Raw genomic sequence first — 20,498 nt, 5'->3', positions numbered from 1 at the left:
GAGCATGTCAAAGCAATCACATTGAGGTCTGGTAAGGGTGCGAATCCTGAAGTAGCCAAAACTCCAATTTCTAAAGTGGAGGCTGATGAAGAAGAAGTGCAGAAGGAAGCCGAGGTGGAACCAAGGAAGACTACTGTTGAGCACACTCCTCCTGAGGGTAATACAGGGGAGAAACAGATCTATCCTCCACCTCCTTTTCCTAAGAGGCTACAGAAGAAGAAACTGCATAAGCAGTTTGCGAAGTTTCTGGAGGTGTTCAAGAAACTTCACATTAATATACCTTTCGCTGAAGCTCTTGAGCAGATGCCTAGTTACGCAAAATTCATAGAAGGTATTCTCTCTATGAAAGTGAAGCTTGATGACTTAGAGACCGTTGCTCTCACGAAGAAAAGCAGTGTTGTGCTGCAACAGAAATTGCCTCTGAAGCTTAAAGATCCTGGAAGCTTCATTATTCCTTACACCATTGGAAAGGTGTCATTTGATAAATGTCTATGCGACTTGGGAGCTAGCATCAATCTGATGCCATTGTCAATCTTTAAAAAGTTGGACTTGCCTGATCCAAAGCCTACATACATGACTTTGCAGTTGGCCGATCATTCTATTGCATATCCGCGAGGTATTGTGGAGGATGTCTTGGTCAAGATGGATAAACTCATTTTTCCTGCTGATGTTGTAATTCTTGATTTCAAGGAGGATAAGAAGATTCCTATAATCTTGGGAAGACCCTTCTTGGCTACAGGTCGAACCTTGATGATGTGCAGAAAGGTGAGCTTACCATGCGAGTGATGGATCAGGATATGAATTTTAATGTATTCAATTCCCTACAAAAAATGAGGAGTTTTTTAAGGTGGAAAGGGTTGATACTGTGGTTAATTCTGAACTCGATCGTTTGCTAAAGTCCGATGCCTTAGAGAAGGCCTTATTGGGGAATTCTGATAGTGAAGCTGACGAGGGCGACGAGCGCTTGCAATATTTGAACGCTTCTCCCTGGAAGTGAAAGATGGATATTCCTTTTGAATCTCTTGGATTAGAGGAGTTGAAAAGTTATCTGAAATGCTTCAAGCCATCTATTGAGGAAGCTGCTACTCTTGAGCTTAAACCTTCACCTAAACACTTGAGGTATGCATTTTTAGGTGAGGCATCTACTTTGCATGTTATTATTGCATCTGACCTTTCAGGTACTGATGAGGAAAAGCTGTTGAGGATTCTTAGAGAGTTCAAATCGGCAATTGGTTGGACTATAGCAGATATTAAGGGAATCAACCCTTCTTATTGTATGCATAAAATTCTGTTAGAGGAAGGAAGCTAGCCTACTGTTGAGCAACAGAGAAGGCTAAATCCGATCATGAAAGAGGTTGTGAAGAATGAAATTCTCAAGTGGCTAGATGCAGAAATTATCTATCCTATTTTTGACAGTTCATGGGTAAGCCCAGTTCAGTGTGTGCCAATGAAAGGTGGTATCACTGTGGTGGCTAATGAGAAAAATGAGCTTATTCCGACACGAACAGTCACAGGGTGGAGAATTTGCATGGATTATAGGAAGCTGAACAAGGCTACAAGGAAGGATCACTTACCTCTTCCTTTCATTGATCAGATGCTTGATAGATTAGCTGGGCATGATTACTATTGTCTTCTGGATGGCTATTCAGGATATAATCATATTTGTATCGCTCCAGAAGATCAAGAGAAGACTACGTTCACATGTCCTTTCGACACTTTTGCATTCCGAAGAGTTTCTTTTGGGCTATGTGGAGCGCCATCCACTTTTCAGAGATGTATGATGGAAATCTTCTCTAACATGATTGGAAATAACGTAGAAGTGTTCATAAACTATTTCTCGGTCTTTGGAACTTCCTACAATGAATGCTTGCATAATCTGGGGTTAGTATTGAAAAGGTGCATTGAGACCAACTTGGTTCTTAATTGGGAGAAATGTCATTTCATGGTGCGCCAAGGCAACATTCTTGGGCACAAGGTTTCTAGCAAGGGGCTTGAGATGGACAAAGCCAAGGTGGGGGTGATCAAAAATCTTCCTCCACCCATATCTGTTAAGGGATTTCACAGTTTTCTTGGTCATGCGGGTTTTTATAGGCGTTTCATTAAGGACTTCTCGAAGATTTCGAAGCCGTTGTGCAACTTGCTAGAGAAAGACGTTCCTTTCAAGTTTGATGACGAGTGCCTTGCTGCTTTTGAGATATTGAAGAAGAGCTTGATTACGACACCTGTCATAACTGCACCTGATTGGTCTGAACCATTTGAAATGATGTGTGATGCAAGCGACTATGCAGTTGGAGCAGTTCTTGGGCAGTGCAAGAAAAACATATTTCATGTAGTCTACTATGCTAGTAAGACTCTTAATGGTGCTCAACTGAATTACACCACTACTGAGAAAGAACTTTTCGCTATCGTCTATGATTTTAAGAAATTTCGATCATATCTCCTTGGGATAAAGGTGATAGTTTTCACTGATCACGCAACAATTCTATATCTCGTCTCAAAGAAGGACTTGAAGCCAAGGTTGATTAGATGGGTTCTTTTACTTCAGGAGTTTGAGTTAGAGATCAAGGACATAAAAGGGATGAGAATCAAGTCGCCGATCATCTCTCAAGTTTAGAGGATCCAATTGCTACTTCACAAGATAAGTCTTTGATTAATGAATCTTTTCCCGATAAGCAGTTAATTGGAGTGCAAGCAGAAATATTATGGTTTGCAGATATTGTGAACTACCTTGTGAGTAACGTCATGCCTCCAGAGTTGACTCTCGCTCAAAGAAAGAAGTTTTTACATGAAGTGAAGTGGTATATGTGGGATGAGCCATTTCTTTTTCGCCAAGGAGCTGACCAAATCACCAGGAGATGTATTCCTTACAGCAAAACGGGGGGGGGGGGGGATCTTGCAAGATTGCCACTCAACGGCTTATTGAGGATATTTTGGTGGAGAAAAGACAGTATCTCGTATTCTTCAAGCAGGTTTCTTTTGGCCAACTTTGTTTAAAGATGCTCATCAGTTCATTTTGAAATGTGATCGATGTCAATGAGTGGGGAATATGTTTAAAAGGGATGAGATGCCTCTTAATGTGCTTCTCGAGGTCGAAGTCTTCGATATTTGGGGAATTGACTTCATGGGGCCATTTGTCTCATCTTGTAACAATCAGTATATCTTGTTGGCGGTTGATTATGTGTCGAAATAGATTGAAGTTAAGGCGTTGCCAACTAACGATGCAAAGGTAGTGCTTAATTTTTTTCACAAGCAGATATTCACAATATTTGGAACTCCAAGAGTCATAATCAGTAATGAGGGGTCGCATTTCTATAACCGCAAGTTCACTGCGATGATGCAAAGGTACAATGTGAATCATCATGTTGCTACGACTTACCATCCTCAGACAAATGGTCAAGCCGAGGTATCTAACAGAGAGATCAAGCGCATTCTAGAAAAGGTTGTGTGTCCATCGAGAAAAGATTGATCTTTGAAGCTTGATGAAGTTGTTTGGGCTTATTGAACAACATACAAGACTCCACTTTAGGGATATCACCGTATCAGTTGGTTTATGGTAAGGGGTATCATTTACCGGTGGAGCTAGAGCATAAGGCATATTGGGCTTTGAAGAAATTGAATCTGGATTTGGATACAGCTGGAAAGAAGAGGATGCTTCAATTGAATGAGCTCGATGAGTTTCGATTTCAAGCTTATGAGAACAACAAAATGTACAAGGAGAAAGTCAAGAGGTGGAACGATCGGGGTCTAGTTCTCAAATCATTTGTGTCGGGGCAACAAGTTCTTTTGTTCAACTCTCATCTCCGTCTTTTTCCTGGAAAGCTAAAGTCAAGATGGTTAGGGCCGTTTATTGTCAAAACTGTGTTTCCATATGGAGTGGTGGAGATTTTTGAGAATGATTCGGGCCAAGCATTCAAGGGTAATGGTCAGAGGTTTGAAGCATTACTATGGTCACACGGAAAACCGCGAGGTGGTTAGTGCCGTTTTTTTGTCCGTTTGATCTCAAGTTCTACGACAAGCTAACGACGTAAAGCAAGCGCTTCTTAGGAGGCAACCCAAGTTTGTTGTATATTAGTAAGTAGAGGAAGCAAGTAGAAAAGAGAAAATCATAAAAAAATCAGAAAAAGAAAAAAAAATCAGGGCTCACTTCAGAAGCTTGGCGCGCCCGCGCTGTCCTAGCGCACGGCCGCGCTGAAAACATAGAAACACGGCGTGCCCGCGGTGTTCCAGCACGCGGCCGCGCCGGTTTGGAAGAAGTAGCGCGCGCCCGCGCCGTCCCAGCGCGCGCCCGCACCGTGTCCCGACTCTAGAAAAAAATTAAAGGCAGTTAGGGGGGGAAACGGAAATTTTGTTCCAAAATCAATTCCCAACCGAATTTTACTCCCCCACATCCCATAATTCCCTCTCCAAATCAAACCCATTACTCCCATTATTCCCATAATCAAATCCCACTTCTATTCCATATATAATTCTCTTTTCATCACCTATATATATATACACCTCATACACAAACTTCTTCACCAATTCACAACTTCTCAAACACAAATTCTCTCTCAAACACAACTCTTATTCTCTCTAATCAATTTCCATGGAACCAGGGAAGGATGGTCAGCTGTTGGAGATGATTCTTGAGATGGGCTGTGTGATGTCCCATAAATTCGGGGGTCTGGATTTGACGTCACTAACACAAAACCCTTTATAAAACAATTTCAAAAACCTGTATTTTTTAAAAGATAATAAAATTCCAAGAATTTAAAAATCTGAACATTAAAAAAGAATTTAAACAGGAAAACAATTTAAACCCCCTAAAACAGGATCACATACAGGTTACAGAATTGAATTTAGAATTAACCACTATTATTAATAAACAACATTTTTTTTACAACTTCAAGTCATCTTCGATAAGAAAAATCATGATTACTCTATTTACAAACCTGATTTACAACTAAATTTCAATAAAAAACTCTAACTCGAACCTTCTTCAACTATCCCCTGGATACCTTTTTTGACCTTTGGATAACCTAACCATTCTTACTCTTTGTCTAGCCTTAGCTATCGAACTTGAACAACTTATCTTGAAGCCTTTCTGAAATGGTTATAAGAAAAGCAAAGGTGAGCAACAATGGTCAGCAAGTAACAAGGTAGCAACAATAATTTGAAATAGTTCATCAAGAGTTCACAATCTCGGGGTAGTAAATAAAAAAGATTCACCAATCTTTGATTCAATTGAAACTGGGAAATCCAATCATTCAAAGGAACTATTGAATTGGACTTACATCATTTTACTAAACCGAAGGTTAGGCTGCTGATCAGTAACCCCGAATATGGCACATAGCCTTGTTCTTTATACTGGATCCAAGGCACACATTGGCCTACATTTGACCACGAATCTGGTCTAACCACGAATTTGGTCCACATATTTTATAAAAATAATCCAATTCTAATAATTCAATTCAATAAAACAATATTCTTAACTGAATCATAATCCGCAGTTGTAAAAACATTTAAAAGCAGCATTGCATTTGATAATCAAATCTTTACAACATATGGAAGAAAGGATTTAGGAACTTGCATAATAGGGTTCAAAATAAACATCACTTGAACGATAAGTGAAGATAGGGATACTTGCCTTAAATTCAATTCTCAACTCACAGCTCAGTCTCGTACTTTATACTTCACAATCTATGCATATCAACTACCCGATAACCTCTGACTATTGTCTATTTATAACACATCGTTGCTTTCTTGACTTGTTCCTTATTCGCTTTGCGACACCATTCAATCTTGTGTACGTCTTCGATATGGCGCGTCTCGTTTAGATCCTTTATGAGAATAACACAATACTATAATCACTAAATAGTCTATCGAATTTAACTTATAATCGACAAACCCCTCATCTATAACCCTTCGCATATACATGCCACGTACACGAATAAACCCTTAACACATAATCATTCTTTGACTCTATCACAACTATTCTATAAATCAATACGAATTTAGACCATATCGAAAATCTGACATTATCTCCTCTATTTATTAGACCATCCCCCTGTTATTCCATTTCAATCAACAACCATCATGATATCAATACTTATTTTGATGTCACATCAAATTAGATATCAATACGAACTTTGATGATCACAACATCCTATACTGAAGTCAACATCAATCATCTATATTAATATCCCTTTGATATTAACAGCAAAATAAATAACCACACCAATCTATTCACATAATCAAAATCACGCATAAACTCAAGAACAATTCAAAAATTTGAATTAATATTTGGGAAAAACCCAAAACTCGCTTTTAACCGAATCTTAACCAAAATCATGAAGTCTATATACCAAAATGATCCTCATGACCTCTATATTCATATTCTAACACCAAACCATTCAAACAATTGCTTGAAATTCAAAACCGAATTTAAAAGAATAACATGAAAATATAAAATTGAAAAATAATTAACCTTATTCAAAGATTTTGATATAGATACAATCGTCTCGTCGAGAGCTTCGATTTGACTATTCATACGCCTCCATCGTATTCCAATAACGTCCTCAAATCCTCGTTTGATTGCGAAGAACATTATCGTTTCTCTGGATAGTTATAAGATTTTAATGTATAATAATGTTTATCTGTATAAAATAAGGCCCGGTGAAGGCTATTTATATTTACAAGAAATTAGGACCCCGTTGGATCATGTCAGATATAAAAATCCAATACCTAATAGCTAAGAATAAATAAAACTGATCCAAACGGTCCCCGTTTTAAGATAAACATCAAAACCAGACTTTTAAATACGCTTTTGGGGCGCAGCGCTTTTGGTTGCACGTATTACGAAAAGATAAGATAGTACTGCACGTACTACAAGAAGATAATATTATACTTTAATCAAAATATCTGAGATGACGATATTATCCAGATTGTACTTATATCGAGACGATAAAATAATATTTTAATACCCGTAAAACCGACCCAGAATCTTCACCGATAAAACCGTACTTCGAATCGAAAAACTCTAAACATGAAAAGTGTTTGAAATAATCAAATTAGGCTAGAAATCATTTTTCGGAAATATTTCGGTTTGTAGATTCTCCTCACTGTTGAAGTTGCGGGTTTCCGAATAATCACAAATAATTTATATTTAATTAGAAAAAATATCAAATAATTCAGCAAATCATTTATAAAATCATATAACAATCAATATTTCACTTGTAAAATATCTAAATAATATATGGCTCATTCCGAGAATATTAATAATCCAAATTCACAATTATGGCACATATAAACCACAATTATGGAAAATTATTCACTTATAACTTTACAGAAAATCCATATATAATATTCATAATTTCTTTTTTTATTGCTGATACGATCACAACCACATGTATCACTTAATCACATAACAATTATACTCACATAAATAATAAATATGTATTTTATAAACAATATATGAACTTTGGTTTAGAAAAAATTTACACATCGATAACACAATAACCCGGTTAACATTTTGAAACTTATACAAGCTGGAATAAAATATTAAATTTTATTCCTTTATATTTTGGAAAATTACTTTTATAATAATAAATAAATTTTGAAAAGTCCGAGTCGTTATAATCTACCCTCTTTAAACGGATTCCGTCCTCGGAATCATAGAAAGAAAGAGAGGGTGTAATATGAGTTAATCCATATTACTCCACTCATCAATCACATACCAACTATTCACATTGTCATAATAATAATCACTTAAGGTCAATCACAAGATTTATAGACTCACACAATTTAGAAACCAAGATATTACATCATATCCCCCTTATAAGGATTCCGACCTCGGAATCAACGAAGAGAACTAAGACGTATATAAATAAGAATTCTATTACACGTGTCGAAATATCGCATCGTCATCTGCTTTTGATCAACCTTGGCATGCTTTCACATTTAAAGAAATGAGAATCTTAAAACTTTTGTAAATGGAGAGTTCAACTCCCAAAATCAATCTTTCAGAATTTTGATAATAGGACAAGATGTCTTTAGGATAGATTATATTTGAATAAAAGAATGACTGAGAGATCAATATGATCAAACGAACTTGGTGTTGCGTGTCTAATTTAAGACACTATTAAAGGCTGTTAACCTTCTTGTAGTCACAACACACACAAGTGATGGCGTCCCATCCAACTCCTATCACACAGACATGTATACCTTGTGTCCCCTATAATTAGGGTTGTTCATCCCAATCGGATTAATGAAATAACAAAAGAATTTCTCAGAATTTGAATATCACTGTCTTTCCATAAACAAGCTTGTATTACCCACCTTTACCTTCACATTCACACAGAAAATCAATACTAATATCATCTCATCATTCGAGAAATAGGAGATCTCATTTATCAAAACTTTTGTAGAAAAATATCATCAAAACCTTTAGTAGAACAAGTATTATAATACTTCACTAATGAAAAAAATAACCAGAATAACTTTTAGTTAAAGAAAAGTATTACCAAGGTTTTCTCAAATTCCCGCTCCCCTTCAATAAATTGTTGTCCGGTACATGTCTTCTTTTTCGCATCTTTAACAATCAATTAATGTTAATTCACAATCTCCTTGTAAGATCTCATTATAGGTGTTATCATTCGCAAGAAATCTGGCCCACCTTCATATCATTTGAAGTACCATTTAGCTTGACGGGAACTGATGCCTTGTCCATCTTTACCAAATCGTTGCCATCGAGAACTAACATTCTAACATATTCGTAGATTTTACCTCTAACAATCAAACTCAACTCTACATACACTTTATCATTTCACTCCTTGTCCATCTACATAACTTCCTACTCAAACTCAACACACACTCAACTCTTTACGTCTACTCTTTATAATAATAACCAACTTTCCAATATTTCAATATTACTAGGCCTTTCTAGGCCACACAAGAATATTTACGAATCTTGATTCAACCGCTTAATATCAAAACCATTCAAATGGGTCTAACTCTAACCTTCTCAAAATAATATTAATAAAATTTGATCCATTTACTAGATACTGGGATATCTAGAATTAGGAATCACAATCTCTATAACGATAGACACTCAACTTAAGCGCTTAACATTCACAACTTCACTATCTAACATTCGCAACTTAATCTTCTCACATTCCCAACCTAACCATTTAGCTTCTTAACTTAATCGTCTAACTTAATTTTATTACTCTCACACCTATAAACTATTCCCCGTTAGTCTTACTATACTTTTATGCGAGGTTACGCAATATTCTTCTTCTTTAATAGGCTTATCACACAACCTATATTCTAATTTCAATAACTTATAATCTGTAGCTCTGATGCCAACTGTGATGTCCCGCAAATCCGAGGGTCTGGATTTGACGTCACTAACACAAAACCCTTTATAAAACATTTTCGAAAACCTGTATTTTTGATAAGATAATAAAAATCCAAGAATTTAAAAAACTGGGCATTTAAAAAGAATTTAAACATGAAAACAATTTAAACCCCCTAAAACAGGATCACATACAGGTTACAGCATTGAAATTAGAATCAACCACTATTATTAATAAATAACATTTTTTTACAACTTCAAGTCATCTTCGATAAGAAAAATCATGATTACTCTATTTACAAACCTGATTTACAACTAAATCTCAATAAACAACTCTAACTCGAACCTTCTTCAACAATCCCCTGGATACCTTTTTTGACCTTTGGATAACTTAACCATTCTTACTCTTCGTCTAGACTTAGCTATCGAACTTGAACAACTTATCTTTAAGTCTTTCTGAAATGGTTATAAGAAAATCAAGGGTGAGCAACAATGGTCAGCAAGTACTAATGTAGCAATAATAATTTGAAATAGTTCATCAAGAGTTCACAATCTCGGGGTAGTAAATAAAAAAGATTCACCAATCTTTGATTCAATTGAAACTGGGAAATCCAATCATTCAAAGGAATTATTGAATTGTACTTACATCATTTCACTAAAACTGAAGGTTAGACTGCTGATCAGTCACGTACTAACCCCGAACATGGCACATAGCCTTGTTCTTTATACTGGATCCAAGGCACACATTGGCCTACATTTGACCATGAATCTGGTCTGACCATGAATCTAGTCCATATATTTTACAAAAACAATCCAATTCTAATAATTCAATTCAATAAAACAATATTCTTAACTGAATCATAATCCACAGTTGTAAAAACATTTAAAAGCAGCATTGCATTTGATAATCAAATCTTTGCAACATATGGAAGAAAGGATTTAGGAACTTGCATAATAGGGTTCAAAATAAACATCACTTGAACGATAAGTGAAGATAGGGATGCCTTAAATTCAATTCTCAACTCACAGCTCAGTCTCGTACTTTATACTTCACAATCTATGCATATCAACTCCCCGATAACCTCTGACTATTGTCTATTTACAGCACATCGCTGCTTTCTTGACTTGTTCCTTATTCGCTTTGCGACACCATTCAACCTTCTATACGTCTTCGATATTGCGCGTCTCATTTGGATCCTTTACGAGAATAACACAATACTATAATCACTAAATAGTCTATCGACTTTAACTTATAATCGACAAACCCCGCATCTATAACCCATCTCATATACATGCCACATACACGAATAAACCCTTAACACATAATCATTCTTTGACTATATCACAACTATTCTATAAATCAATACGAGTTTAGACCATATCAAAAATATGACATTATCTCCTCTATTTATTAGATTATCCCCCTGTAATTCCATTTCAATCAATAACCATCATGATATCAATACTTATTTTGATGTCACATCAAATTAGATATCAATACGAACTTTGATGCTCACAACATCCCATACTGCAGTCAACATCAATCATCTATATTAATACCCCCTTCGTTATTAACAGAAAAATAAATATCCACACCAATCTTTTCACATAATCAAAATCACACATAAACTCAAGAACAATTTAAAAATTCGAATTAAAATTTGGGAAGAACCTAAAACTCGCTTTTAACCGAATCTTAACCAAAATCATGAAGTCTATATACCAAAATGATCCTCATGACCTCTATAATCATATTCTAACACCAAATAATTCAAATAATTGCTTGAAATTCAAAACCGAATTTAAAAGAATAATATGAAAATATAAAATTGAAAAATAATTAACCTTATTCGAAGATTTTGATACGGATACGATCGTCTCATCGAGAGCTTTGATTTGACTATTCATAAGCCTCCATCAGATTCCAATAACTTCCTCAAATCCTCGTTTGATTGCGAAGAACACGAAGAACACTATTCGTTTCTCTGGATAGTTATAAGATTTTACTGTATAATAATGTTTATCTGTATAAAATAAGGCCCGATGAAGGCTATTTATATTTACGAGAAATTAGGACCCCGTTGGATCACGTCAGATATAAAAATCCAATACTTAATAGATAAGAATAAATAAAACTGATCTAAACGGTCCCCGTTTTAGGATAAACATCAAAACCAGACTTTTAAATACAGTTTTGGGGCTCAGCGCTTTTTGTTGCACGTATTACAAAAAGATAAGATAGTATTGCACGTACTACGAGAAGATAATATTATATTTTAATCAAAATATCTTGGATGACGATACTATCGAGATTGCACGTATATCGAGATAAAATTATATTTTAATACCCGTAAAACCGACCCAGAATCTTTACCGATAAAATCGTACTTCGAATCGAAAAACTCTAAACATGAAAAGTGTTTGAAATAATCAAATTAGGCTAGAAATCATTTTTTGGAAATATTTCGGTTTGTAGATTCCCCACACTGTTGAAGTTGCGGGTTTCCGAATAATCACAAATAATTTATATTTAATTAGAAAAATTATCAAATAATTCCACAAATCATTTATCAAATCATATAACAATCAATATTTCACTTGTAAAATATCTAAATAATATATGGCTCATTCCGAGAATATTAATAATCCAAATTTACAATTATGGCACATATAAACCGCAATTATGGAAAATTATTCACTTATAACTTTACAGAAAATCTATATATAATATTCATAATTTTTTTTTTATTGCTGATACGATCACAACCACATGTATCACTTAATCATATACGATCACGGTGGTTCGAGGCCGAGAAGAGGTCTTTGATTTGGATCTTATTGTTGCTACTCTGTGCCAGCCCGATACTCACTAAAAGATCAAGAGGGGCACGAACGAGTATTCTACGTTCCCGGCTTCCAGCATGAACAGGTTTGCCCTTGCATGGAACGCTTTTATATGTGCTAACATCATGCCATCTTTGCATGTGCATGAGATTACTGTGGAGCGTGCACGGCTGTTATGGGGCATTCTTCAGGGCGATTACATAGATTTGGGGATGGTGATTTCTCAGGGTATTCTGAAGTTTTTGAGGGGGAGTACTACGGGGTTTATTCCGTATGCGTCCGTGGTGACGAAGCTGTGCGTGGCAGTTGGTGTTCGTTGGCCCGCACACGAGCAGTTGCAGCTCCCGAGTGCTCCTATCAATAACACTACTTTGGCTATGATGCAGGAATGGGATGGAGGTAAGCCCGATTTGAAGGGGCTTGGGTATTCGTTTGACCACCTACCTAGTGGGAGGCCAGCTGCTGGTGCCACTCAGGCAAGCAGGACTACATGGAGATCTCAGCTAGGAGATGAGGGAGGACCATCGCAGCAGGCGCACGAGGAGGAGGAAGGAGCTGATATTGGAGCTGGCATGAGTGTGATGCAGTACAGGTGTCTGGAGAGGAGGATGGATGTGATGCATGACATCCACAGCAGCTTCGCACGAGATCTCACCCAAGCATTGGGGACAGCTTTTAGAGCCACTGGTGTTGATATCCAATGGCCAGTTTTTGTTAAGGATTCCGTGTATCCACCTCCGGACACACCTGACACTCCACCCGTTGAGGGTGAGGAACCTGATTCTGATTAGGTATGCCTGAATTTCTTACTATTACCTTCACTGAGGACAGTGAATATTTTAAGTTTGGGGATAGTAGTTAAAGGAATATGTTTGTGTGAGTCTCATATAGTTGCATATTCATGATAGTTTAGTTCATATAGTTGCATATTTTATCATGTAGTTTTTAAGTTAGTTTGTTCATATAGTTCATGCATTTGCATTATAAGATGATCCCTTAGATAATTTTTACAGTTGACTTGTGATATTGATGCTAGTGTAGCGATGTCGTGTTTAGAGATGTTAAGTCGTATTAAGTTAATTTGCATGCTAGAGACAATTGTAATTCACTAAGTCTTATAGGTTGCTTAAGTGCTAGATCATGATCATGGTTTGTTTGTTTGTCGAGGTTTAATCGCTTGTTTATATTTATATTTAAAATTTAGGATATTCTCTTAATAATAAAATAACATGGATTTTTATAAAATGGAGAATAATTGGATTTCATTGCTAGTTGTTCTGGCTAGGTGTCAAATGGCTAGTAGCCAGCTCATATTTATATGAGTAGTCTAGGGTTGAACGAGATGGATCAAAACACACTCGTTCAGAAATTAAAAAAAAGAATAGGAAAAAAAGAGAAAAGAAAGAAAAAAAGTAAAAAAAGAAGAATAAGTGTTATGTATAAATGATCACGAGTGGGCTCTTTAGTACTCGAGTTATTAAGTTCTTAGGGGACTTTGTGCCTAGTGACCGAAGGCTTTTATAGTCTGGGATCCGCTAACCTAACGCTCGCTACATGGGTACTATTTTATAAGTCTTTTGTGGAACTCACTCATTGCACGATCAAATAAACATATATGTGTTGTTTTGTTTTGAATAAAAGCATGAATCCGTATAAAACTCCAATATAAGAATTGAAGTGTTATAAGTTATTTTGAGTCTAGCTTTTTATTTTATTTATAACCTTGCGATTGCCTTGATGAGTAGTGAGTCGTGATTATTGATCTAGTTGCGATAGTATATCTGTACGCATCTGCACAAACGCACGTCTCTAGTTTGTAAGTTGATTTGTATGATTTGATTGATCTTTATGCGAGTAACTGCATTTGTTGATATGTTTCTTGTTGAGTGGTTGAGTTATTCTATTGGGATCGTTGCATTCATGCATTTTTGTTTCTTGTTCTTTGAGTCTGTTTATACTTGAGGACAAGCATCGATTCAAGTTTGGGGGTATGTTGAGTGGCATTTATGACACTTTATTATGCTCTAATAAGCTTGGAATTGATGCATTTATGCTCAAGTTGTTAAGTGTTTTAATGTGTTTTCTAGTGTTTTTGCATTTCAGGCATTATCTAGGTAATCAGGTGAATTAGCATTGTTTTGGTGCTAATTTGGTGTCAAGGTGGTGTTGGAATAAAAGCTCGTGGAAAGCCGACTCGAGGTAGCAAGGAAAAAGATGAAATTTAAGTTTTTCCCAGAGGGACACGCGCCCGCGCTGTGATAGCACGATCGCGCGGGGATTACAGAAAGATAGCGCGCCCGCGTTGTGATAGCGCGCGCCCGCGCCGGTGTGAAAATAATGAATCCTGATTCTAATTCAATTCTACTTGGGGAGACTTCCAGATTGCAAAGGGATGCTATATATATTCAAATAAGGACGTTTTCAAGGGAGAGACGTACCAGAGCGCAAGGAGAGCCGCCAGAAGACCGTTTTAGCACGGATTCAACGAAGACGAAGAAAATCTTGTTTTTACTTGTGAATCTTTGTTCTAAGTTGTAACTTGGATGCTAGTTTTCTTACTTGTGAACCTTTACTCTTATTTCATACTTTGTTTTGTTATTTAAGTATAAAGACTACGTTTATTATACCATGCTTTCATCGGAACCCACGTTGATGATGAGTTCGATTATGGGCTAATCGTTATCGTGGGGTTCTAGCGGATTTAATTCTGGATATCTTTAGTTAATTTGTTTATATGCCTTAGTGTGTGGTGATTGTATGATAACCTAGTATTGGTTGTGCTTATTCATCTTATAAGAGTCATGAACTTGTAAGATAGCGTGTTAATTCTTAATGAAACAATAGTGAATTTAAGGATTTAGAACTTGCCATGCTAGCATAGGTTCATGTGTTATTGTTATGCATGATTCGTAGGTAATTTAATCCATCTTACTTGCCATGTGTAATCATGATAGATACTTGTAATTTAAACCATTATGTTGTCCAGTTCTATAGACATATAGGGTCTCAATATAATTGGTGTCTATTCAGCTTCTATCTCTTTTGTGGATTTCTGGTAGTAAGTTATTCGTGCAATGAAAGTTGGCGTTTAGCAGTTTCGTGTTATATGATTAGTTTCATCACCATTACATGCTAAGGTTAAGAATAATAAGGCTATTGAATGAGGTATTAAATGAAGTTAGAATCCCATATTTATCTCATATAATATACAAATCTCTTTATCATCTTAGTTATAATCATTAGTTTAATTCGTAGTATAAACAACCCAAATTGTTATCGTCTTAGCATTGGATAATAACCATATCATCGGTGCATAGGTGCATAAATTACATAGTTAACCAACGCCAGTCTCTGTGGGAACGAACTAGAAAAGATTCTATATTACTTGCGAACACGTATACTTGCGTGAATTATTAGCGCGTGTTTAGCCCTAACAATCACCATCTAAGTTGGAGACTTGTCTACCAAGTCTCTCAACAGAAGTATAACCCTAGACTCACCTCTATATAAAGGGCTTTACCCCTCAACCTAGAACTACATTTTTGGCTTGATTCTATACAACACAGAGATACATAGGCATCTTGCAAGGACCGATAGTCCTGAACGCAAGAGCAGTCATTAAAGGTCGAAACTTACAAACCCTAGCATTAAATACTAATGCACTCAGGTTTTTATTCCACAACATTTGGCGTCATCTGTGGGAAGACTACAACAATCATGGTGAATAAATGGAGAAGAAACAATAGTGGAACAGTCACTCCTGTTCCAGCATGAACAATCACATCAACGGTGGAAGTACCACATCACTCAACTTATGCCTCCACTCAAGGAGGAACCCTGGTAGGGGAAACTGAGGCTCAGCCACAAGGGACGAATCCCCCGGCTCCTCAAGGGACGAATCCTCAATTTCAGCAACTACATGCACCTGTGAATTCTCAACCCGTTGGGTATGAGTACTCGACGGTTGTGATCACTAACCCCCCTTATGAGATGCCTCTATACCCTAAAGATGGAGGGAGTGGATACTCTGATAAGGGTGAAGCACAAGGGCGGACGCCCCAATACATACGTGGCTTGGCTCCTATTCCGAAGGATCAAGAATTCTCTGGACCTGATACTGAAAGAGACTACGAATCATCGGATGATGATGTTGCTTCAAGAAGGAGCCGTTCTGGCAAAGAACCGATGGATGATACTGAACAATGCTCCAGGATCACTCAAGGGACGAATCCCCAAGATGTTCAAGAGAGGATCAAGGCTCATGAAGCTGAGATCCAAAGGATAAAGCATGACCTGGAGACGCAACTAACTCTAAGACCCCCACTTGCTCCAAGACGGAGAGGTCCTCCCCTAATCATAGACCTGGATGGTCCAAACCAAGAAGGGAGGTTGCCCCAAGGGCTGATCCAAGTGATCCTATGCCCCTAAGAGATCCTGATGATCCAAACCCACCATTTACTGATGAGATAATGAATTCCCACATCTCAAGGAAGTTCAAGATGCCCACCATCAAAACATATGATGGCACTGGGGACCCTGATAATCACGTTAAACATTCTTTAACGCCCTGTTGCTATAGCCTATGAATGACGCTATTAAGTGTCGGGCATTCCCCCAAACCCTATCAGGCATGGCTCAAAGGTGGTACAGCCGCCTGCCCCCAAACTCTATTGGATTCTTTAAGGACTTAAGTCAAGCTTTTATCAAGCAGTTCATAAGTGGCAGAGTGCACGAGAAGAGTTCAGCCTCTCTCATGGGCATAATCCAAGGAGTAAAGGAGTCCCTGACAGAATATCTGAATCGATTTATGAGGGAGGCTTTGAAGGTCCCTGATCTTGATGACAAGGTAGCTATGATAGCCTTACAGCAAGGGACTAGAGACGAGTTCTTTAAGATGTCCCTAGCTAAGCGCCCTCCCGAAAGTATGCTGCAGCTCCAAGATAGAACGGAAATATATCAAGGTGGAGGAGAGTATGAAGAAGATGGATGTGAATAATGAGCCTACTGGAAACAAGAAGAGGAAGACGGATCAGAAGTATGACGCTAAGGACAAGTATCCACGAATTGATAAAAACTCTGACTCCTTCTCTTCTAAGAAGAATCAGCAACCAACGTTCACTGAGAATGACAAATCCTCATGAAAATTGAGAAGGAAAAAGATTTTAAATGGCCAAAGCCACCAAGGGGAGACCCTGAGAAAAGAGACAAGAGTCGATACTGCAGGTTTCACAAAGATGTTGGTCATGATACTGACGATTGTAGGAAACTCGGGATGAGATTGAGTATCTGATCCGAAGGGGAAAGTTCGGGCGTTTCACCAAGGGTGAAGAGGCTGGAGGCCAAAAGAGAGATAATGATCGAAGATATGACGATCGAAGGGGTAATGACAGTAATCAATATAATCGCAGGGGGACCTATAGCATCTGACAATACAAGGAACTCTCGAAAAGCTTATGCAAGAGAAGTAATGAGCATAGTTGGAGAGCCATCTAAGCATTCTAAGTCAGAGATGACGCTTGAATTTGGTGACCCATACCTTGAAGGTTTGAAATTTCCTCAGGATGATCCTCTAGTTATCACTCTGATAATTGGAAATTGTCCTGTTACGAGGGTCCTAGTGGACAATGGAGCTTCCGCGGACATTCTGTTCCATGACACATTCATAAGGATGGGCTACAATAATTCTCAACTAACTCCATCCGATGCACCCATCTATGGGTTTAACCATGTGGAATGCAAAGTCGAAGGAGCAATACAAGTTCCCGTAACTATCCAGGAGGAGCCCAGGGAGGCCACATAGTAGAACTTTTAGGTTGTCAAGGAAGCCTCTACTTACAATGCTATCATGGGTAGAACATGGATCTATGCTTTTAAGGCTGTGCCCTCAACCTATCACATGGTACTAAAGTTCCCAACTAGGAATGGTGTTGGAAAAGCCAGAGGAGATCAGAAAATAGCCCGCAATTGCTATGTTGCAGAACTTAGGCCCGATGGAACCAGGGGGCAGGTCCTCCCCATAGAAGACATGGATGTATGAGAGAATGACGAACTATGAGGGAAGCCAGCCGAGGACTTGGTCCCAATTCCCTTAGATCCCTTAGACCCAGAGAAGGTCACGTACATTGGGGCATCTCTGGACAAGCCCTTAAGGGTCGAATGACAACTTTTCTCCAAAAAAAACAGTGATGTATTTGCTTGGACAACAACTGATATGCCTGGGATTGACCCAAACCTTATAACTCATAGGTTGAATGTTGATCCAACTCGGAAGGCTGTAAAGCAAAAGAAAAGAACTCATGCCCCTGATAGGCTGGAAACCATTAAGCAGGAGGTCGAGAAGCTTTTAGAAGCTAGATTTATTGAGGAAGTACAATTCCCTGAATAGTTGGCCAACCCCGTAATGGTTAAAACAGCCAATGGAAAGTGGACGATGTGCATTGACTTCACTGATTTGAATGGTGCTTGTCCCAAGGATTGTTACCCCCTTCCAAGGATTGATACCCTGATCGATGCCATTGCTGGACACGAGATACTAAGCTTTATGGATGGCTTCAGTGGTTACAATCAGATTAAAATGCATAAGGATGACACCCCCAAGGTATCCTTCATAACTGACTTTGGTGTATTTTGTTATCTTGTTATGGCTTTTGGACATTAGAATGCAGGAGCACTTACCAAGGACTGGTAAAAAAAATATTTTCCCATCTAATTGGGAAGACCATGGAGGTCTATGTTGATGACATGTTAGTCAAAAGCCTAAGCAAGGCCGATCATATTAGCCACCTCAGAGAGGAATTTAAAGTGTTGAGGTACCACAAGATGATGTTAAACCCAGCCAAATATGCTTTTGCCGTTGGGTCTGGAAAGTTTTTGGATCACATGGTCTCTAAGAGGGGTATAAAGGCCAACCCCGACAAGATCAAAGCCATCCTAGACATGGAGCCACCATGCTCCATCAAGGACGTTCATAAGCTGACATGAAGAATCGCAGCTCTAGGGAGGTTCATCTCCAAGTCTGGAGATAAATTTCTACCCTTTTTCAAACTCTTAAGAAGGTGAAGGACTTTGATTGGATAGCTGACATCCAAGAGGCCTTTGAACAGCTGAAGAAGTACATGACTGAAGCCCCGTTGTTGGCTAAACCAAGTCCGGAGGACACTCTTTATTTATACCTCATGGTATCTGAACAAGCCGTGAGTGCGGTCCTCGTGAAGGAAGAGAAGAAGCTCCAGAAGCCTGTATACTATGCAAGCAAGGTGCTCCATGGAGCAGAGTTGAATTACTCCACCACAGAGAAGTTCGCGCTTGCTCTCATCACAGCCTTGAGGAAGTTGAAACCATACTTCCAGGCTCACAAGATCGAAGTTCTGAAGGACCAACCCGTAAGGAACATTCTTCATAGCCCAAGGGCCAGTGGAAGGCTCATCAAGTGGGCAATTGGGTTAGGAGAATTTAATATCAAGTACAAGTCTCGAACGGCCATCAAGGCTCAAGCCTTAGCATACTTCGTGGTCGAATGTACCATTAACGACCAAGAAGTCGGGGGGGCAAGAGATAGTAACCCTCAAAGAAGGAGAGAAGGAAAAGGATGAAGAAACAACCCTGAAAGAATATTGGGTTCTCCATTTTGACAGAACGTCCAAAACAAAATCTAGTGGCGCAGGCCTAGTATTGCAAAGCCCTGATGGGTTTATGATTGAGTATGCTTTGAAGTTGGATTTTCCGACTACGAACAACGAAGCAGAATATGAAGCATTGATAGATGGCTTAGGCTTGGCTAAAGCCGTGAGGGCCAAAAACCTGCAGGTCATTGGAGACTCAAGACTTGTAGTTGCTCAAGTTAATGGAGAGTGTGAGGCCAAGAATGATACCATGGCCAAGTACCTGAGAGTCGTAAAAGGAATACTGACTCAGTTACGCAGAACATGTTCCGAGAGAGGAAAACACTACGGCGGATGCCTTGTCTTAGTTCGCCTCGTCTAAAATCGAGAACTATCTGAGAAGTATTTACTTCCAGGTCTTGAAGACCCCTACTATTCATATCATAAATCTGATAGCATTGGTTGGTGTGGCAAGCTGTTGGATAGACCCTATCAAGACCCACTTAGAACGCTCGAGAAACACTTGGGTGGATAAGTTGCTGCCTTGTTAGATATATTAGATAATGTCATGTCTAATATGATTTATGTTTAGTTTTCAGATCTTACTTAAACAGGACAAATCAGTACTTAACTGAAATCAGCACTTATACTGAAGTCAGAACTTAAGTCATCAGTACTTAAGGTTCAGGAGATATTTATCAGAAGATAATATCAGGACT

General features: G+C 38.1%; 1 protein-coding gene across 1 annotated transcript; it reads left to right on the top strand.

Annotated features, from left to right (window-relative positions):
* The first annotated feature begins 18,389 nt into the window (after nucleotides 1-18,389).
* Nucleotides 18,390-20,161, top strand: LOC141700998 (uncharacterized). Its single transcript, XM_074504651.1, has 3 exons — nucleotides 18,390-18,545; nucleotides 19,234-19,619; nucleotides 19,813-20,161. The coding sequence occupies exons 1-3, from the start codon at nucleotides 18,390-18,392 to the stop codon at nucleotides 20,159-20,161; spliced, it is 891 nt and encodes a 296-aa protein (XP_074360752.1).
* Nucleotides 20,162-20,498: the final 337 nt, after the last annotated feature.

The sequence above is a fragment of the Apium graveolens genome, unplaced genomic scaffold (assembly GCF_009905375.1).
Source record: "Apium graveolens cultivar Ventura unplaced genomic scaffold, ASM990537v1 ctg3170, whole genome shotgun sequence".
Taxonomy (NCBI): Eukaryota; Viridiplantae; Streptophyta; class Magnoliopsida; order Apiales; family Apiaceae; genus Apium; species Apium graveolens.
Note: the sequence above shows the minus strand (reverse complement) of the source record. Positions and strands in the feature narration are given on the sequence as shown.